The 21,505-nt window shown below is 44.5% G+C and overlaps 2 protein-coding genes across 4 annotated transcripts in view; one reads left to right on the plus strand and one right to left on the minus strand.

Moving 5' to 3' along the window:
* Window positions 1-10,038, minus strand: part of LOC125350439 (MOB-like protein phocein) — a 35,547-nt gene extending 25,509 nt beyond the window's left edge. The window contains exons 1-4 of one of the 2 annotated variants that reach the window (XM_048345038.1): window positions 9,893-10,037; window positions 9,213-9,377; window positions 8,231-8,320; window positions 7,971-8,154 (exon numbers count right to left, since the gene is read on the minus strand). In XM_048345038.1, coding sequence (XP_048200995.1) covers window positions 8,104-8,154; window positions 8,231-8,320; window positions 9,213-9,377; window positions 9,893-9,895 — 309 coding nt within the window. In that variant the 5' untranslated portion in view covers window positions 9,896-10,037 and the 3' untranslated portion in view covers window positions 7,971-8,103. Of the gene's footprint in view, window positions 1-7,970; window positions 8,155-8,230; window positions 8,321-9,212; window positions 9,378-9,892 lie in introns of those variants that run through there. The other variant, XM_048345039.1, reaches the window with a different exon arrangement.
* A 159-nt stretch (window positions 10,039-10,197) lies between these two features.
* On the plus strand, window positions 10,198-20,261 carry Hspd1 (heat shock protein family D (Hsp60) member 1). Of its 2 annotated transcripts, none has more exons than XM_048345030.1 (12): window positions 10,198-10,327; window positions 11,442-11,617; window positions 13,434-13,686; window positions 14,300-14,382; window positions 15,103-15,198; window positions 15,766-15,859; window positions 16,423-16,591; window positions 17,695-17,794; window positions 18,506-18,751; window positions 19,051-19,225; window positions 19,355-19,533; window positions 19,642-20,261. In XM_048345030.1, exons 2-12 carry the CDS (start codon window positions 11,444-11,446, stop codon window positions 19,792-19,794), a joined length of 1,722 nt encoding a protein of 573 aa, XP_048200987.1. In that variant the 5' UTR covers window positions 10,198-10,327; window positions 11,442-11,443; the 3' UTR covers window positions 19,795-20,261. The 2 variants fall into 2 exon arrangements, with proteins under 2 accessions (XP_048200987.1, XP_048200986.1); XM_048345029.1 differs by lacking the exon at window positions 10,198-10,327 and adding an exon at window positions 10,387-10,539.
* Window positions 20,262-21,505: the final 1,244 nt, after the last annotated feature.

Below are 21,505 nucleotides of genomic sequence, written 5' to 3' on the forward strand. Positions count from 1 at the left end.
GCAGAAGAGAGAACTTTATCCTGCCAAACTACTTGCCTGATGCTAAATCCAAGGCACCTGTGGCAGGCCTCGAATGAATCCCCAGGGAAGCCTTATCTAGGGCAGGGTGTGGGGAGGTGTGTCCAGGTGGATTAGTGTGGGCCTCCAGGTGTGCCAGTTACCTAGGTAACAATGGATTTGCATGAGGGGGGGCGGGAATGACACACCTTTGCATGGAGCCCTCTCTGGGACAGACCTCACAGAAGATAGCCTTGAACAAAAAAAAACAAAAAACAAAAAAAACCTCAGGGACAGCACCCTGACAGCTCAAGGCCCAGTACAACCACCCCACACACAAGAATTACATTAGTTATCCTATGTAAAAGAAGTGCTATTACATTGCGACTGTATCTTCTGATTTGCATGTGACAGTACCTAGGCTTCAGCACAGACATATTCCACCCCTTGGGCTGTTGCAGGGAGTACAGCTGACTCCATCTTGATTAGGGCAACATGGGGGGAAATGTTGAGGGCAGTAAATTAGGTCAACCTGACCCCAAAATTCTGCATCTGTAAATGGCTTGTTTGTTGCCTGCTCTACCCCGTCAACCTCCCACATCTGTGCCATGCTTGCTTGTTGCTCACTCCACCCCCCGCGTCAACCCTCTACATCTGTACTATGCTTTTACCTTTATAAACCCCAATTCGAGGACTGCTCCGGGTCACAGGTCAGCTCCTGAGTCTGCTTCCCCAATAAATCCATCTTTTTGCTTGATACTGAGTGGTGGGCTCTTGGAGGGACGAGGAATCCCCTCCCTCAAACCCCGTAACATTTCTAACCCTGCAACAGGGCCATATCTTCAGCTTGGGACTGAGGTGCCAGACTTTGAAGTCAGGCCCCACCACGTGAACCCCATTTTAGAATCGAACCCTGAGCCAATCAGATTTGTACCTGTGTGCTAATCTTGCTTGCACAGCTGATTGTTGTAACCTTGTTCTTTGCCTTTATAAGCCCTGTGTAATCACAGCTCGGGGCTTCCTCCTAACCTCCGCTGTGTCGGTGGGTAGGACGAGGCCCGAGTTGGCAGCTCGTTAAATAAAGCCTTGCCTTGCTTTTGCATTTCGGAGTGTCTGAATCTCGGTGGTCTTCTTGGGGGTGGTCTTGCAACTTGGCACAACATTTGGGGTTTCGTCCGGGATAGCCCCAGAGACCCCGAGATCCCAGACTCCGAAGGTAAGAAAACAGCGCTGTTCATTTGTCTTGTCCTGTAATTTGTCTGCTTGTCTGTTTTGCTTTTGCTTATACTTGTAGGGCGCGAGTCAGTTTGGTTTTTGGCCGGAACTGACCAGGAGGGCCTCCTAAATGAGACTCAACCTGCCCACCTTGTACTTGGGTCTGCTCCTTCTGCTTATCTGGCAGGAGGTTGTGGGCCAACTTGGGTCCACTCCTCCTGTACCCTGGCAGGAGGTTGTGGGCCAACTTGGGAGATCTCCAACTCATAACTCGGGTCCACTCCTTCTGCACCCTTGCAGGAGGTTGTGGGCCAACTCGGGTCCACTCCTTCTTGCAGGAGGTTGTGGGCCAACTCGGGTCCATTCCTTCTGCACCCTTGTAGGAGGTTGTGGGCCAGCTTGGGAGATCTCCAACTCGTAGCTTTTCTTGTTCTCAGGCCTGTGTGTTTTCCTCCTTTTTTATTGTTTTGTTTTTTTGTAGCCTTTTGGACTGAACTTCTGATCAGAGCTATAGATAACGTTCTGAGGACCTCCATCTAGCCCCCTAGACTTGATCCTAGCTCACTGGAGGGAGGTTAAGGAGATAGATCATTTTTGTGTGTTTCTTTCTTGCACTGTGCCTGACTGAAAAAGGTTTTGGAATCAAGAATACATTTCTAGATAAGAAATTTGGAAGTAAAATTGTCCTAAATAATTATTGCAAAGTAAGAAAAGGAGAATTATGGCTACCAAAATGTTTAATTGCTATTCCAGCTTCTTTGTAGGTTTTTTTGTAACAGTTTCCAGCAGGCCCACAGAGAAGCACAGGTGATTCCTACAAGTTTGTCAAGATCTAATACTGACCCTTAATAAGTTCCAGGTAAGAGAGCATGCTTAAAAACTACTGTGTGGACCACCTTGTTGCTTATAATTGGAGTAAAGTGGCCCCTTATAAGACTCATTGATCTGAATCTGCGGTTCGAAGCCAGCCCGGGCAAAGAAAGGTCCCTGTGAGAGACTTGTCTCTAATCAGCCAGCAGAGTGCTGGGAACGGAGTGGTGTGGAGCTCAAAAGTGGTAGGGTGCTAGTCTTGAGCTGGAGAGCTGAGGGACAGCACTCAGGCCCTGAGTCCCAAGTCGAAAGTCACTCCTGGGACAAAAGTGATGGAGCATCCAGAGGCAGTAAGCCACTGCTTGGATGGCAGAGATGGTGTCAGATCCTAGAGTCACTCCTATTTGGCCTTTCAAAAGTTAATCAAAGCCGGGAAGTCCTAGAAGAATAGTTCATAAGCATGCCTTTCCAATGCACATGTCTGTCTACTGGGCAGGAATTTGCCAGTCATCTGTGATAGTGGTTAGTAAGGGTAAGTTTGTCAAATGAGATAGATTAAAATCTCACCCCCCACATTTACTCAAAGCCCTGACTGGCAGTAAGAATTTTAAGCTGATACATCTGTTTAGGAAAGAAAGCTTGTAGACCTGAGATTGTGTTGTGTCCTTATTGAGATCTGTTAAAGGCCTGTCAGCTTGCCAATGCCCCCAATCAACAGATTACTAAAGGAGCTCGCCTCTGTGGGAATAGGCCAGGCGTGTATTGGGAAGTAGATTTCACAGAATATTTGCTAGTTTTTGTAGACACCTTTTCAGGATGGGTGGAAGCCTATCCAACAAAGCATGAAACTGCGAATATAGTGGCTAAGAAGATCCTGGAAGAAATCCTACCCAGGTATGGCTTCCCATCCACCATTGGGTCGGACAACGGACCGGCTTTCGTTTCAAAAGTAAGTCAGGGAATAGCCGCTGCACTGGGGACAGATTGGAAATTGCATTGTGCTTGTAGACCCCAGAGTTCAGGACAGGTAGAGAGAATGAATCGGACTCTAAAAGAGACCTTAACTAAATTGGCCTTAGAGACTGGCGCAGACTGGGTGTCACTCCTTCCTTTTGCTCTACTTAGGGTAAGAAATTCTCCCTATCAACTTGGCTTTACTCCTTTTGAAATAATGTACGGGTACCCTCCGCCCATTATCCCTAGCCTTCAGACTGAATTGCTCACTGATTTGGATGATATTGAATTTTTGTGTAAACTTGATTATTTGCAGCTCGTGCACAAGAAAATGTGGCCCCAACTCAAGGCATTATATGATTCTGCTTCTGTCCCTATCCCCCATTTATTCAGGCCAGGAGATTGGGTGTTCGTCCGGAGGCATAACTCCAAATCCTTAGAACCACGATGGAAGGGACCCTACGTGGTGCTACTGACTACTCCCACGGCCCTTAAAGTAGATGGCGTCACCACTTGGGTCCATTGCTCCCACGCCAGGCCAGCTGACCCCTTTGCCCTGGATGACAACTACCGTGATGGAACATGGGAGGTCTCCAAGCACCCAACTCAGCCGCTTCGCCTTCGCTTCAAGAAAAGAAAGTTAGACTGAATATTGTTATAATTTTCTTTTTGCCTTCTTTCCTTACTACCCTGGCTAGTGTTGATGTCATTTTGGCAGCTCACTCCAAAGTGAGGTGACCCCCTTATTTTAGGTAGTTTTGAGCTTGCTCAGGAATACGGGTATAGCCACCCGACCCTTAGAGCACAGTTGAGAAGTTTATGTATTATTTTGTTGCTTACATTTGGATACTAAACACTATAGAGCTAATGGTAAGTCTGTATAGCTGAAAGTTAATTTTCAGTTTGCAGCAATCCTGCAGTCCCTTGGAAAAGTAGACTAAGGTTATAGGTTCCTGGCTAGGTAAGGTCAACGCCCCTGAGTCAGCCTGAAGAAATTACAGAAGATGGATGATCTTCACCCATCAGCCCCCCTTTAAAATCAAGGGACCAGAGTTGTTTTTGGGAAGATGAGGCAGGATAAACTAGAGACATGCAGAACAGAGGTACAGAGAATATTCTTGTAAGAAATGGTGACAGGCCCTTTGGTTACTACATTGGGTCCTACTGGCCCATGCCTTACCTCTATATCATCCCCTAGACATGCAAGCCATTGAAATGGACAGAATGGAGCCATGATTGGCTCCCAAGGTACCAAAAAGAAAAAGGGGGAAATGAGGTGCCAGACTTTGAAGTCAGGCCCCACCACGTGAACCCCATTTTAGAATCGAACCCTGAGCCAATCAGATTTGTACCTGTGTGCTAATCTTGCTTGCACAGCTGATTGTTGTAACCTTGTTCTTTGCCTTTATAAGCCCTGTGTAATCACAGCTCGGGGCTTCCTCCTAACCTCCGCTGTGTCGGTGGGTAGGACGAGGCCCGAGTTGGCAGCTCGTTAAATAAAGCCTTGCCTTGCTTTTGCATTTCGGAGTGTCTGAATCTCGGTGGTCTTCTTGGGGGTGGTCTTGCAACTTGGCACAACAGGACTTGTCTCATCACATTTTCTCCTCAGAAAGTTTATAAACTACTACATTCATTATCTTTGGCCTTATAAAAATGTGCCCAAAATTTGCTTAAAACAGGGGCTGGGAATACGGTCTAGTGATAGCGTGCTTTGCCCTGGGTTGGATTCTTCAGCACCACATAAATGGAAAAGGCCAGAAGTGGCGCTGTGGCTCAAGTGATGAGGGCTAGCCTTAAGCAAAGAAAAGCTAGGGGCAGTGCTCAGGCCCTGAGTTCAAGCTCCACGACTGGCAAAACAAAACAAAATTTGCTTAAAACAGCAATAACCAGGCATGGTGGCATATGCCTATAGTCCCAGCTAATGAAGCAGGACTGCAAAGTTTGAGGTTAGAATGGGCAAAAGTTGAGTGTTTGAAAAAAAGTTAAATGACACAGCAATACAAGCACTAGCCCAGCAGGCACTAAGCAAATGAAAAATTAAAGGAAGCCAAAGAGGGGGGAGTAAAAACCTTAGGAACAAAGAAAACAAAGAGATGAGGAAACTTGCTCAAGGCCCCTTGGCTAGGAACTGATAAATCTGAAATCCAGTCCAAAGGCCAAGGCTTTCTAAGCAAATGAGTCTTGAAAACTAAATCTTAAACTTTTACTGTCCTTGAAATTAACTAGCATACTTAAAACAGTCCACTGTGATACCTGTCTAGCAGAATTATTATAAAGAAATTACTTTTGGGAAGTAATTTTAGCATGTAAAACAACTCAGGAGACGAAGATTTAGAGGACTGAGGCTCAAAGCCAGCTCAAACAAATGTCAGGTAGATTTTATCTAAAAAAATAACCACCAAAATGCAGACCAGGAAGCATGGCTCCAGTGGCAGAATGCTACTAACCAGGTGGAAAGACCAGAGTTCAAAACTACTGGTTAGGATACTGGGAATGTCTAAGTATGTGACTGAAACTAGGGCTGGGAATATGGCCTAGTGGTAGAGTGCTTGCATAAAGCCCTGGGCTTGATTCCTCAGCACTGGAAATGGCGCTGTGGCTCAAGTGGTAGAGTACTAGCCTTGAGCAAAAAGCCAGGTACAGTGCTCAGGCCCTGAGTTCAAGCTCCAGGACTGTCCACAAAAAAAAAAAAGTAGTGACTGAAACTGTTTCTATTTACCATTTTGTCAACAGGAAAAGGACAGGCCAGCTGTGGGTAACTCAAGCCCATAATCCTACTGTTGAGTCTGAGATGTGAGGATCTCAGTTCAAAGCCAGCCCAGGTAGTTAGGTCCTTGAGACTTAACTGTAGCTCAAGTGCTAGAGCTCTAGCCTTGGGCAGAATAGGGCAGGGACAGTACGCAGGTTCTGAGTTCAAGGCCCTATTGGGAACCTCTCACACAGGCAGGTGAAATTCCAACTGTAGTCTGTATTCATGGTCATGATGTACAACCACATTAGCTATGTCAAGGTTCATTTTCCTCTTATTTCAATAAGAATTAATGACAATTTAAAAAGTATACCAGGCTGGGAAGGTGGCTTAGAGGTAGAGTGCTTGTCTAGCACGTTGGCAGCCCTGGATTCAATTCATCAGTACCACATAGAAAAAGCCTTAAGTGTGAGCTGGGAATATGGCCTAGTGGTAAAGTGTTCGCCTCGTATACATGAAGCCCTGGGTTCGATTCCTCAGCACCACATATATGGAATAAAAGCCGGAAGTCGCGCTGTGGCTCAAGTGTTAAGAGTGCTAACCTTGAGCAAAAAGAAGCCAGAGACGGTGCTCAGGCCCTGAATCCACACCCCAGAACTGGCAACAAAAACAAAACAAATAAAGTAATTCAGGTTCAAGAGAAATAAAAAGACTGTCTGTAAGGAAAAAGCCAGAAGTGGTGTCATGGCTCAAGTGGTAGAGTGCTAGCTTTGAGCAAAAGAAGCTCAGGGACAGTGCCTAGGCCCTGAGCTCAAGCCCTAGCACTGGTATAAAACAAAATATATGGAAATGTACAAGGAAATAGTGGCTCATGCCTATAATCTTATCTACTCAGGATGCAGAGATCTGAGGATCATGGTTCAAAGTCAGACGAGGCAAGAGTCCCTGAGGCTCTTTTTTTTTTTTTTTTGGCCAGTCCTGGGCCTTGGACTCAGGGCCTAAGCACTGTCCCTGGTTTCTTCCCGCTCAAGGCTAGCACTCTGCCACTTGAGCCACAGCGCCGCTTCTGGCCGTTTTCTGTATATGTGGTGCTGGGGAATCGAACCTAGGGCCTCGTGTATCCGAGGCAGGCACTCTTGCCACTAGGCTATACCTCGTGTATCCGAGGCAGGCACTCTTGCCACTAGGCTATATCCCCAGCCCCCCTGAGGCTCTTATCTTCAATTAGCTACCAGAAAATTGGAAGCGGAGCTGTGGTTCAAAGTGGAAGAGCTAGCCAACTCATGGACAGTGCCCATTCAAGACCCACAACAAAAAAGCACACCAGAGGCAGTATGGATAAACTTATACACATTAATAGCACACAGGACTTTACTGATGGGAGACATGAGACATGATCACTGCCACTTACAACAAATTCCAATTTCAAACCATGGAGTTGACAATTTAGCTCAGTCTGCCTAGTATGAGAGGACCTGTGTTTCTCCTCAGCACCATAAGCATAACAAAGAATACACAATGAACTTACTCACAACTGATAGGGAGTTGTTTAACCCTTGTGCCACAACTACCCTATCTGAAAGATGACAACACACTAGGTTCTTGAAGTTAATCAATCAATATACAAAGTGCCTAGAAAGTGAGTGATAGCTATCATTTATGTTGGATTTTTTCCCCCCGCCAAAGCATACAGTAGGTTTTTTTTTTTTTTTGGCCAGTCCTGGGCCTTGGACTCAGGGCCTGAGCACTGTCCCTGGCTTCTTCCCGCTCAAGGCTAGCACTCTGCCACTTGAGCCACAGCGCCGCTTCTGGCTGTTTTCTGTATATGTGGTGCTGGGGAATCGAACCTAGGGCCTCGTGTATCCGAGGCAGGCACTCTTGCCACTAGGCTATATCCGCAGCCCCCATACAGTAGTTTTAAAAGCAGAACATGTTCAATTTAGGGAGTAAGTTTTTGTAAAACAGTGAAAAGACTCTAGTACTATAGGATTATAATGCACTACAAATTTGTTAAGTTTGGCAGCTTAACTTTCTGAAAACCCAAGGCTTAACATTTCAGGCAGGTTTTCTGCAACTTGAGCCTTGCCACTAGCCTTGCTTTCTTTCTGGCTATCTTGCCAGGCCTGATTTCAGACTTCACAGTAGTTAAACATGAACCAGCACCGAGCTTACATATCAATCATTCACATGAAAAGAAACTACAGAACTCTACAGCCAACTTAAATCACTTATTAATAAAGACTACCCATTCATTTATATGTTTTATTTGGAAATGTTTATACCAGAACAGTGAAATTAAATTTTAGAGAATGGATATCATTACTTCAGTTATCAGCAGTTTATTATAAAAGGGTGATACGGAAATTATTTACATGATGAAAGATCTCAGAACTTCCATGGAATGGGCAGCTTCACATGATGCCATTTCAGTGATGCATTCACTCGACATACTTCCCAAGAATGTCACCATCTCTAAATAAGAAATAATCCTGAAAAGAGAGAAACTGTTAGGTCAATTTAATAGCAAATACTGCACCTCTTTTTAGAATTATGAAGTTTACATACCTTGTCATCTAGAACTACTTTGGTGCCTCCATATTCTGGAAGAAGAACTTTATCACCCACTTTCACACTAACTGGCTGAATCTCTCCACCCTTAAGAAAATAAGGCTGTGTATTAGCAAAGATGGCTAGTTCACCAGGTAATTTTCAAATGGCTATGACAAAAGAAATATGCTCATTAAATCTAGGAGGTAAAAAAGGCACCTGATTAGTGGTTAACTGATTATACCGTCCATTTTAGAGGCTAACTGGAACAATTTTAACACTTCATGCCAAATATACAACAGATAGTGTGTCTTTACTGACAATTTTAGAGGCTGAGACCTAACTAGTTACACAACACCCACTTTAGTTGTGTCTCTCGTGTGTTGGTGAACTCGGCCTGAGTGCTGCCCTTGAGTTGTGGGGCTCAAGGCTACTAATGCTCTACCACTTGTGTCACTTCCAGCATTTTTGTTGTTAATTGGAGATAGTCTCACTGACTTATCCTGCCACAGCTGGCCTCAGATCCAAGCATCTTGAGTAGCTTGTATTACAGGCATGAGCCCCAGTGCCTGGCTCAGCCCATGCCTTTCTTGGGGAGGCCCCAATGGTTGGTGACAAGGTTAGAAGCATTTCCTCTTTAAGAGGTTAAACAATTCAAGGCTGTCCTCTAACTGGATCCTCATGCCTCAGCTTCCCTGGTGCTAAGGTTAAAGGCCGGCTCCATCTAATCAAGCTTCTCTATAGGCTGCTAAGGTTTATTTGAAGCACTATCTTAATGCTGATTGATAGCAACTTCAATGCTCTGGAAATCTTAATACAAAGAAAGAAAATTTAGTTATTTTGCAATCATCCTTAAAGTGAGATCAGAGGTGAGCTAAGAGGTTATCTTGAAAAGGGCACTCGAGGCCTACTGACAAGGCCCCTTTTAATATCTCCTACTATGCGTTTTCCTTCCACTTTCCATTACATGAATAATTACTTCAACTGTAGTCCCATTTACCTTTCCTTTAGAGCCCGATCCCACGGCCACTACTGTGGCTTGCAATACTTTTCCTTGAGACTTTTCTGGAAGCATAATGCCTCCTTTGGTTACAGTTTCAGCTGCACTCCTTTCGACCAACACTCGGTCAAACAAAGGGAGAAACTTCCTAAATGCTTGTCCAGCCTGCAGAGAAAAACGTGCAGAACAAATCATCAAGGGAAATGTCACCACGTCTCACCCTACGGGATCTGGTTTCCGGAAGGGGGGCACCACACTCCTTTAGGAAACACGTGTGAAATGCCATTCCTAGGGTCTGTTAGGGGACCTAGTTCAACAGGCCGCTTTTAAGGGCAACCCTGGCTTATTCCAAGGTCAACCTTTTTCCTTTCTCAGCTTTTCTTGTAAAATACCAGTCCTGAGAGCTAATCTCTGTGCCCGGGATCCCGCTCCCTCCCCAAGGCATTACAGTCGCAGCAAGGCCCAGCATTGGCCGGTAGGCCGCTGCGTGTGCGCCCACATTTCCGGCCCCCTGCCCCGTAAGCCAGCGGTAGCAGTGCCTGTAAAGCCTCGCACAGGTGGACGCCGGTCAATGACCGGTACCCCACACCTCTCACCAGGCCTTTAAGAAAGCCGCTGGGGCTCCCCGTATGCCCCAAGCCGAGCCGGACCCGCAGTCCTCCAGACCACGAGGAACTCACCATGACTCTCGCGGTCGCTACTCGGACTCTGCTCGCACGACTGCGCTGCAAGGAGAGACCCGCAATCGGGCTTGGGGACACGTGAAAAGGCCGCCCACCGCGCAGGCGCGCTCGCGCGGCCCCCCCCGCCCCGCCCCTCCGCGCGCCAGAGGGCGGAAGCGCCAGCGCGCACGGCGATTGGTCCCGTGGACTTTGCGCAGGGCACTTACGCGGGCGCGGAAGGACGGAAGAAAAGGGAGCTCTTTCTAGGCTTTTCTAGGCAGCCCGCCGAGGTGAAAGCGCTAACCCTCCGTCCCTCTTCCGGAAGTGACGCAATTTGACCCTTAACCCGTGGTGAGCCCCGCGCCTTCCGGAAAGTTCTGGAACGGAGCAGGGCCCAGGAACTAGCTTAAGCCGGCCGCAGAGGGGTGAGCCCCTAGGCCGGGCGGTGCGCGGGTACGGAGGGGGCGGGGCTCCCGCAGGGCATGCAGATTGCCGGGCCCGGCCTCGGGGAAGGGGGCGGGGCGGCTGCGCACGCGGGGTCGCGGGGCGGGGGAGCGGCGGAGGGAGGGGACACGGGCTCATTGCCGTGTGCACCCGGCGCTCCGTCCCTCATTCGCCGCCGACGGCCTCCTTCGCCGCGTGCTCTCCCGCCCGACGCCCCGCAGGTACGCGGCCGCCCCGCGCCGCCCATTCCCAGGGCTGGCGAGCTCGGGGTGGGCTTTCCTCCCGCGCAGTGCGGGTGCCAGCCCGTTCCGGCCGGGAAGCGAGAGGCCAGTCCGCCCCGTGGCTTTGCAGGCCCGGCACGCGGGGCCAGGCCTCGCCGCTCGGTGCGGGGGCTCTTTCCTCGTGTGGCGTGGACTCCGGCTCTGGCTGGGCGCGGGAGGGAGAGCGGGCGGGACTGCGGGATCGTCGGGGGAGGGGTGTTAGGACCACCGGGCGGTCTGGTGCAACTCACCGACGGCGGAATGCGGGGCAGTGGGGCGGGTGGTCCCTAAGCCAGCGGCGGGGAGCGGCGGGGAGGCGCCTCCACGCGTGACCTTGCTCGGGGCGTCTTGAACAGACACGTGGGGTTCTGCGTGGCCGGCCGCCCCCCCCCCGGCCCCGCACACCGCGCGGCCTTGTTCTCTGATGCAGCAGTCGCATGTGGAGGCGCTGGGACGCTCTTGCTGAGCCCGGGTTTTGCACAGACCCTTGGATTTTCCCAGTCACTCGGACTTGTGATCTCGGCGGCCTGGGCGTTTTCAAGGGTGTATTTGGAGGGGGTTTCCGCTCAAGGCCATTTTGGCGGTGAAAGATTAACTCGTCGGGGGCGGCCGACCGCGGAGGCCACGGGTGGGAGTTGCCTGTGGTGTGTGCTGCCGTTGCGTACGAGTTAGGCCCGGGGCGCCCTCTTCTAGCTCTCTTGGTAGCGGCGATGTTACGAAGCTGCGGCGCTGAGCGTGGCCCAGCCGCACTGGCCGGCGAAGGTCAGCCAGGCTCCCATCGAACGTGTCCGCACAGGTTGGCATGTTTGCAGCGACTCCCGGATCATGCCAGCAGTGACCGTGTAATTGTTTCCTTCCCCCAGAAATGCTTCGTTTACCCACAGTCCTTCGCCAGATGAGACCAGTGTCCAGGGCACTGGCTCCTCATCTCACTCGGGCTTATGCCAAGGACGTAAAATTTGGTGCAGATGCCCGAGCCTTAATGCTTCAAGGTGTAGACCTTTTAGCCGATGCTGTAGCTGTTACAATGGGGCCAAAGGTATAGTACTCTGTTTTTCCTAATTATGTATTAAAGGTATAACATTTTCTTGATGTAGTCACGCAGCTATCAATTTTTTTGTGAGAACCCAGTTTATATGAGCTCAAGGTTTTAGGGCTTTCGTCACTCGTATTTTTTCCTTAGGCATAAATGGTCTTAACTTCTCAGCTAGATTGAGGAAACCTTTTTGTCGATGTGATGTAATTGGATAGTAACTGATAGCTCAAAGTTGATTTTTCTTTTTTTTTTTGGCCAGTCCTGGGGCTTGGACTCAGGGCCTGAGCACTGTCCCTGGCTTCTTTTTGCTCAAGGCTAGCACTCTGCCACTTGAGCCACAGCGCCACTTCTGGCCATTTTCTGTATATGTGGTGCTGGGGAATCGAACCCAGGGCCTCATGTATATGAGGCAGGCACTCTTGCCACTAGGCCATATCCCCAGCCCCTCTTTTTTTTTTTTTTTTTTTTTTTTTTTTTTGGTCGGCTATGGGACTTGAACTCTAGGCCTTCGCGCTGTCCCTTAGCTCTTCTGCTCAAGGCTAGCCCTTTGAGCCACAGCGCCATTTTGGGTTTTCTGGTGGTTAATTGGAGGTAAGAGTCTCACAGGTTTTTCCTGCTCTGGCTGGCTTTGAACCTGGGTCCTCGGATCTCAGCCTTCGGAGTAGTTAGGATTACAGCCTTGAGCCACTGGTAGGCTTGATTCTTAAAACTTCAGATAAAGGTAATCCTATTTGAGTTAAGTTTTGGATCCTTTCCCAGTAGTGTCATGAATAGAGAAAGAATATAATTTAAATTTGATACACCATAAAGTTAAAAAAAAATTGATACACCTTAGTCACATCCTTGTAGGTACTAATTTTTCTTGTATATTGCACAGCTAGCAAAATTTGCATTTTGAAGTTTTCATCTGCATTTTGTAAAATTAATCCTATTTAGCTTCTCATTTTCTCCTCTCCTGTATATAGTGTACCTAATGTTTTTTTGCCATTCTCCAGTCCAAAGGCCACCCCCCTTTTTTTTTTGCCAGTCCTGGGCCTTGAACTCAGGGCCTGAGCACTGCCCCTGGCTTCTTTTTTGCTCAAGGCTAGCACTCTACCACTTGAGCCACAACCACTTCTGGCTTTTTCTGTATATGTGGTGCTGAGGAATCGACCCCAGGGCTTCATGCATGCTAGGCAAGTGCTCTACCGCTAAGCCACATTCCCAACCCCCAGAGCCTATTTTTAACTGTCATTTAATGAGTAAACTTCGAGAAGCCCCTAACTGGTACACATGCAAGTGATGATTCATTTGAGATTAATTGTACAAGTATCAAAGTTACATTTTTGCACAATGCATGTTGCACAGCTCAGCAGTAGAAAACTTGGTTCAAATCCAAAAGTTGCCAGTACTATTTTTGCCATGCTTTTAAGTTTCATTTTGAATGAATCTGGAAGAGCATTGCTTGTTTTTTTTTGCCTTGATTGGTCAGTGTTTAGTAAGGAAATTGTAGGCAAATCATAGTACTTTGAAAGATAGTATAAATGGTGTGAAGAAAGTTCTGGAATTTTATACTTCTGTGCTGGTTCATAAGATGGCATCTTTTAGTTCCTAGCATTTTTGTCCTCCACAGTACCTCATTCAAAGTTATGCTCTTTGGCAGAGGAGCAAAGGTCATTTTGTCTGTAGACAAATTATGTTGAACCTGCCCTTGAGATTCATGTTGCAGGACTGATTAAAAATGATACAACTTAGGTTGAGGCTTTCAATTGGATGTTTTATTGTTGAAGATTTTTTTAAGTATGGTTTTTGTCATAGTTTTATCTCTCTACCATTAAAGGGAAGAACAGTGATTATTGAACAGAGTTGGGGAAGTCCCAAAGTAACAAAAGATGGTGTTACTGTTGCGAAATCAATTGATTTAAAAGATAAATATAAAAATATTGGAGCAAAACTTGTTCAAGATGTTGCCAACAACACAAATGAAGAGGCTGGGGATGGTACCACCACTGCTACTGTTCTGGCCCGCTCTATTGCCAAGGAAGGCTTTGAGAAGATTAGCAAAGGTGCTAATCCAGTGGAAATCAGAAGAGGTAAGGCATCATTTTATTGTCAGTAAAGCCACAGGAAACTGCTAATGTTGAATGTAAGAGTATTCTTATTATCTGTGTTTTGTGTCAACCAAGCTAAGATGTTAGGGGTTAGATATTAGGTGACATCAAATTAGCGATGATTTATAGAGGATAAATTAGATGGTGGGATTGTTGAAATATAGACAACCATGGTTTCTTTGATTTAATTTTCTTTTTTTAATACTGGTACTGGGACTTGAAGAAAGGGCTGAGGCTCTGTCAGAAGCATTTCTGGGTAATTTTTTTGGAGATTTGTCTCAGACTTTTCCTTCCCTGGCTGGCTTCGAACCATGTGATCCTCAGATCTTAGCCTCCTGAGTAGCTAGGGTTATAGGCATAAGTCACTGGTGCCAGGCAGTTTTCTTGATTGAATTTTGAAAGTATTGTGGGACTTTTATTATATATATTTTAAGTTCACATTCTCAGTATATGTAGCTTAGCCTTCATGTGATATGATCAACAGGGGCACATAAGCTGTGTAGACCTAATAATAAATACATTGGTGAATTTTAAATTTTCAACTTAATCTGGAACACATGAGTATGCATTGTAATGGCTTATGTTCTTGAACTAGGTGTGATGTTGGCTGTTGATGCAGTCATTGCTGAGCTTAAGCAGCAGTCTAAACCTGTGACAACTCCTGAAGAAATTGCTCAGGTAAAGATGTAATAAATTAAAATTTGAATATTATTTAAATACATTAGAAAATTAATACTCAAGGAAGTGGTGCTATGGCTCAAAGTGGTAGAATGCTAGCCATGAGCATAAGAGCTCAAGGACAGCACTCGATTTTCAGCATAATACTAGTCACCAACTCTGGAAGCATTTTTTTCCTTACTATGTTTGAGGATAATTCAGTGTTCATAATTTGTCATTTTAGTTGTATAAGATTGTGTATCTGCAAAGATTTGTCATTGTTAGATGTATGTTCTACTCTACTTTAGAAAACTCAAGTGTTGTACATGCTAATAAGCAAGTACCTCATAAATATGTTAAATTCCTGATTGTATATACATAATTTTATCAGTTGTGGCATCACCATTTGTTTGGTAAGGGAAACAGGAAGTTCATTTTCTTACTAGTTTCTTACTAGCCTAAGAATAGCTTTATGTGTATTTTATGTTCTTCAAAGCAATTTAGACAAATGATTAGTTGAAGAGGCTTGAGAGGCTATATGGATGAGGCTATACAGTGTTACACTTGCATAGTATGTATGAAGCCCTCAGATCCATCTGCCACAAGAAAACCCACATTTCCTTAAAACTATTAGACCATACGTTTCTCTTCCTCTGACAGTATCAGCTCATAGGTTAGTCTGAAGAATAATTGAATACTAACCTTACATGTTTAATTTTGAAGAGTAATTGGTTATTTCAGGTTGCTACAATTTCTGCCAATGGAGACAAAGAAATTGGGAATATCATTTCTGATGCAATGAAAAAAGTAGGAAGAAAGGGTGTCATCACTGTAAAGGCAAGTACATTTTTTTAAAGACCCAAACAGGATTTAGGAGATTCTTCCAGCCTCAGCTTCCTGAGTAGCTAGTAGTACTCAAGTGCATGCTACCACATCTAGCTGGCAAGATTGTTTTTTTTTAATTAAAAATTTTCTATTAGCATACGTTGTACGAGGAGGCGTTCTTTGGCAACATCCCCACATATGTGTGCAGTGTCTCCACATGTGCGGGTATGTGTTTCACAAATGTGCTGATATCGAAACTGAGATGATCCTTAAGACTGATTTTCCAATAGAAAGCTTTGGTCTCTATGTTAAGGCAAGATTATATTAGTTTCTTTCCTTTGTGTCCAACCTCAGCATTGATGGAAGGTATACTGGCTGTTTTCTATGAATTACCTTTGGTTTTCTGGAATGAATCCATATTAACTGTAGAAGTCATTCTGATGCGTAATTGTTGGAAATTTTGCTAAGTGGAGTTGGGTGTTTTGGTTCATTTGCATGCTAGAATCTTCTGTGACCTATGTTTGTAAAAATGGAGTCAATTACTCCAAGCTTATGTTATACTTGAAATTTATCCCATAGGATGGAAAAACATTGAATGATGAATTGGAAATTATTGAAGGCATGAAGTTTGATCGTGGATATATTTCTCCATATTTTATTAATACATCAAAAGGTAAGGACAAATCACTATATGAGAAGTACACTGCATCTGAGAAAATTGTGGTGTTACAAAAATTCTTAGAGCAAAACATAATTTGAGGGTTTTTTTGTTTGTTTTTTTTGGCCAGTCCTGGGGCTGCCAGCCAGGGCCTGGGCCCTGTCCTGAGCTTCTTTTATGAGCCACGATGTCACTTCTGGCTTTTTCTGTGGTACTAAGGAATTGAATCCAGGGCTTGATGCATGGTAGGCCAACACTCTACCACCAAGCCACATTCCTAGCTCCAGAGGGTTATTTTTTTATTTTTTTTGTACGTCCTAGGGCTTAAAAGTCTGGGCCTGGGTGCTGTCCCTGGGCTCCTTTTGCTCAAGGCTGGCATTCTACCACTTGAGCCATAGTTTAAGACTTATGGACTCTGCCTTGGGCTAGCTTCAAACCACGGTCCTCACATCTCAGTCTCCTGAGTGACTAGGATTACAGGCCACTGGCACCCAGATGAGTGGTTTATTTATAATCGAAACTTTGTTGAAATAAGTTACTTTCATTTTATCAATATGCTTGAAATGCTGTTTTTGCAGGTCAAAAATGTGAATTCCAGGATGCCTATGTTCTGTTGAGTGAAAAGAAGATTTCGAGTGTACAGTCCATTGTACCTGCTCTCGAAATTGCCAATGCTCACCGTAAGCCTTTGGTCATAATTGCTGAAGATGTTGATGGAGAAGCTCTGAGTACACTGGTTTTGAATAGGTATTGGTGGCTTATATTTCTAGGTATTTTTTTAGAAGATGCCAGTAGTGGGCCTTGAATTCAGGACCTCTGCTCAAGTCTGGTGTTTTAACTATGTAAGGCAGAGCTCTACTTCTGGCTTTTTGTAGTTGCAATTCTCAGTTCTGTCTCCCACTGGTGGGTGCCTGGATCTAGGTGAAAGGTTTGAATTATGTACGTCCACATTAGGTTGATGGTCTATATATGCTTCATGCTACTTTCCTCATGTTTGTTTCTTTCTGAGGAGTACCCTGAAGGCTGTAGTATTTTGTGTGGCTTTCTTTTACAGTATGTGGGTGCCAAAACAATCTTCCATTGTTAATTTTGCATGGAACAAAGCTAGTAAGCAATTGCCATCCATTAGTGTAGTTGTATTTAGTAGTTGTTTTAACCTAAGGTGAGTTAGGTCTCATTTAAGTCTACATTTTAATCTGGTTTATACTAGTCTTTTAAAATAGGTAGAGGGGTTGGGAATGTGGCTTAATGGTAGAGTGCTTGCCTAGCACTGGGTTCAGTTCCTCAGTACCATGTAAACCAAAAAAGCCAGAAGTGGCATTGTGGCCCAAGTGGTAGAACACTAGCCTTGAGCACAGAGGCTCAGAGACAGAGCCCAGGACTGGCCAAAAATAAATAAGTAAACAAATAAATAAATATGCTATAAAATCTTTTAGGCATTTCTATGCTTAAAGAAGTGTTTACCTGATACAGTTGCTAGTGAGCTTAAATTCTCAGCTTTGTATATTATAAAGGAATGAATTATAGACCATTGCAAGAACAATTTAATACTGTAGTTATTTACCACTTTCATGCATCAGCTCTCTGTATGTCATTTCACTTGGTGATTTCTGCTCCTGGCTCCAGTTATTTAACTAATGTTTAGGCCAGCAATTTATTTAGATTTGAACTGACATAGAGGTAAAAAGTAGTCTCTTATACTTTTGTTCTAATTTGACTGCAAGTGGTCATGAGGAAGCAAAAGTAAAAAGAATTGGTGGTCCTGAGCAATCCCAGTAGTATCAATTTGAAGAGAACTAAAGTAGTTATTTTTACTACATTTAAGTCTTACCAATAACTATTTTTAACAGGCTCAAAGTTGGTCTTCAGGTTGTAGCAGTCAAAGCTCCAGGTTTTGGTGATAACAGAAAGAACCAGCTTAAAGATATGGCTATTGCGACTGGTGGTGCGGTAAGTAAAAATTGTGGTGTTGGTTTACTGAATGTTTTTAGGATCTAAAATGCATAATGGATATATATGGATATATGGGTAGGTACTATTTTTGTTGGATATTTAGAGGTAGGGATTGAATTACAGTCCCTTTTACGTCGTTTTCCTAAGATGGACATAATGACCGTGTGTATCTGTGCACACATACTGTGGTCCTTGGGCTTGAACTTGACACCCAGAAAAGACTTTAATTAGACTTAATTAGGCTTAAGATCTAGCACTAATGTTGGCCAGTCATTGCCCTTGTGTATTTTTTTTTTTTTTTTTGTATTTAATGCTAGTTGGTACCACATTGAGATCTTTTTCTGGGAGTGGTCTTGAAATCTCTTGGTAAATACAGTATTTCACAATTTGTCTTATCAAAACACCTGCACCTGGGCTGGGGATATAGCCTAGTGGCAAGAGTGCCTGCCTCGGATACACGAGGCCCTAGGTTCGATTCCCCAGCACCACATATACAGAAAACGGCCAGAAGCGGCGCTGTGGCTCAAGTGGCAGAGTGCTAGCCTTGAGCGGGAAGAAGCCAGGGACAGTGCTCAGGCCCTGAGTCCAAGGCCCAGGACTGGCCAAAAAACCAAAAAAACAAAAAAAAAACACCTGCACCTGTATTATATACGTTAGTAATAAAACTTGGTATGATGGAAGCCACTTAACCTCTGACCACTTTTGTAGGTATTTGGAGAAGAAGGGTTGACGCTAAATCTTGAAGATGTTCAGCCTCATGACTTAGGGAAAGTTGGGGAAGTTATTGTAACCAAAGATGATGCCATGCTTTTGAAAGGAAAAGGTGACAAAGCTCAAATTGAAAAGCGTATTCAAGAAATCATTGAACAGTTGGATATCACAACTAGTGACTATGAAAAGGAAAAACTGAACGAACGACTGGCAAAACTTTCGGATGGAGTAGCTGTCCTAAAGGTAAAATTTATTGTTATGGATAAGCTGTTTATGTGATAGCCCAATAAACCAACACATGACCAATTAAACTGTTCTTAAATTGTTGTGGTTAAGTTATTAGGAGGGAAAAAGATGGTAATAACAGTTGAGGCAGCCATTTTGTGGGACGTACATTTACAGCACTTGAAAGATCATGCATTCATTGATAGAACGAATAGTCAATCCTTTTATAAAAACTAGATGCTTTTTAAATTGGTTCTTTGGCAGTCAGAATATTTAGTGTTGGAGGCCATACTAACTGGAATTTCATTAATCTTTAGGTTGGTGGGACAAGTGATGTTGAGGTGAATGAAAAGAAAGACAGAGTTACAGATGCCCTGAATGCTACAAGAGCAGCAGTTGAAGAAGGCATTGTTCTAGGAGGTGGCTGTGCTCTGCTTCGGTGCATTCCAGCCTTGGACAAATTGACACCTGCTAATGAAGATCAGAAAATTGGTAAGAAAACTACCTTTCAAGTGAGTTGGTAGATTTTCAAGAGGCACTAAGTAATGTAGAGGAATTTGGTAATTCTTACGTATAGAGTTATAGCACCAAAATGTCTGCTAAAATTAATTTTCTTTGTAGGAATAGAAATTATTAAAAGAACACTCAAAATTCCTGCAATGACCATTGCTAAGAATGCAGGTGTTGAAGGATCTTTGATAGTTGAAAAGATTCTGCAGAGTTCCTCAGAAGTTGGTTATGATGCTATGGTTGGAGATTTTGTGAATATGGTGGAAAAAGGAATCATTGATCCAACAAAGGTAAATAGTTCTTTGTAAAATATGACCCCAAGAGATGAAATTTTCATTAAATGTTACTCCTGTTTTATTAAGTGCAAAAATAATGTTTCATTAAACCTTTTTTTCTAGGTTGTAAGAACTGCTTTATTGGATGCTGCTGGTGTGGCTTCTCTGCTAACTACAGCAGAAGTTGTAGTCACAGAAATTCCTAAAGAGGAGAAGGATCCTGGAATGGGTGCAATGGGTGGAATGGGAGGTGGTATGGGAGGTGGCATGTTCTAATTCCCAAAGTAGTGCTTTCCCATTATTGATGAACTGTGACAGGAACTTCAAGGCAGGGTTCCTCACCAATAACTTCAGAGAAGTCGGTTGATGAAAATGACTGGAGAAAAGGCTGTCTGATAAATTACTATAACCATCAGTTACTGGTTTCAGTTGACAATGTATAATGGTTTACTGCTGTCATTGTCCATGCCTACAGATAATTTATTTTGTATTTTTGAATAAAAAGACATTTGTACATTCCTGATGCTGGGTACAAGAGCCATGTACCAATGTACTGCTTTCAACTCAAATCACTGAGGCATTTCTACTACTATTCTGTTAAAACCAGGATTTTAGTGCTTGCCATCACCAGATGAGAAGTTCAGAAGCAGCCTTTCTGTGGAGAGTAAGAATAATTGTGTATAAAGTAGAGAGAAATCCAATTATGTGACAAACTTTGTGTAATAAAATTTTGTTTTAAAGTTAATACTTGGTCAGTTTCTTCCATGGCCTACAGGATATGACAAATTAAAACCAATTAAAAGGCACACTATTCTTCAACTCACTTCCTTTTTTTTTTTTTTTTGCCAGTCCTGGGCCTTGGACTCAGGGCCTGAGCACTGTCCCTGGCTTCTTTTTGCTCAAGGCTAGCACTCCGCCACTTGAGCCACAGCGCCGCTTCTGGCCGTTTTTCTGTATATGTGGTGCTGGGGAATTGAACCTAGGGCCTCGTGTATCCGAGGCAGGCACTCTTGCCACTAGGCTATCTCCCCAGCCCAACTCACTTCCATTTAACAAATAGCTTGTTTTGTCACTTTTAAATAGGATGGGGGGGGGGGCTGGGAATGCGCTTAGTGCTTGCCTAGCATGCATGAGGCCTTGGGTTCAGTTCCTCAGTACCACATTTTAGAAAAACAAGTGGTGCTGTGGCTCAAGTGGTACAGTGTTGGCTTTGAGAAAAAGCAGCTCAGGGGCAGTGCTCAGGACTGGCAAAAAACCAAAAAGCGGGGATGAAGTGGAAGGAAAGGCGCATTGTTTTATTTTTTATGGCTACAGAGGTGTTACAAATATGTTACTTATGTTGTGGGGCTTGAACTTGGGGCCAGGGAAGTCCCTGAGCTCTTTTTGCTCAAGTTATCTAGCATTTTACCACCTTGAGCCATTGCTCCATTTCGGGTTTTCCAGTTATTTAGAGATAAAAGTCTGATGCACTTTAATGCCTGAGCTTCATTTGAACTGTCATGTCAGCTTCCCGAGTAGCTAGGGTTACAGGTGTGAACAAACCACTAGCACCCAGCATGAGTATGTTTCTTTTTGGACAGTGTCTCCCCTTTTAAGATAATTGGTGGTATTGAAGGCCAGCCTTTTGCTTGGTGAGCAGGCCCTCTACCATTTGAAATCTCCAACTCCACATCTGGTATTTTCTTGTTCTTGCAGTCTGTGTTTTGTGGGAACCATGTTAGGAGTGTTGATTCTTGGTTGCAGAGGGACTGCTTGGCATTCTTGAAGCAACTGTGGTTCTAGCTTCAACTTTATAACATTGGATATGGGCTCCTGGGTTCCCACCATGAAGAAAGGTCCTTTAAAAGGGACGTTTCAGTGCAAGTATACCCTTCATGGAAAGTGAGGAATATAAACTTGATAAGCACAGCCTAGTAGCATAACTTGTATTAGATTCTACCAAAGGACTGTGTACATACTCAGGCAGTGCTTGACTCCAGCCTACTTT

The sequence above is a fragment of the Perognathus longimembris genome, chromosome 4, assembly GCF_023159225.1.
Source record: "Perognathus longimembris pacificus isolate PPM17 chromosome 4, ASM2315922v1, whole genome shotgun sequence".
Classification (NCBI taxonomy): Eukaryota; Metazoa; Chordata; class Mammalia; order Rodentia; family Heteromyidae; genus Perognathus; species Perognathus longimembris.

Coding starts and splice junctions, on each gene's coding strand:
- Hspd1 (XM_048345030.1), top strand. CDS start 11,444: ATGCTTCGTTTACCCACAGTCCTTCGCCAGATGAGACCAGTGTCCAGG. Junction 16,592..17,694: donor AGTACACTGGTTTTGAATAG/GTATTGGTGGCT, acceptor TATTTTTAACAG/GCTCAAAGTTGGTCTTCAGG. Junction 19,534..19,641: donor GAATCATTGATCCAACAAAG/GTAAATAGTTCT, acceptor CTTTTTTTCTAG/GTTGTAAGAACTGCTTTATT.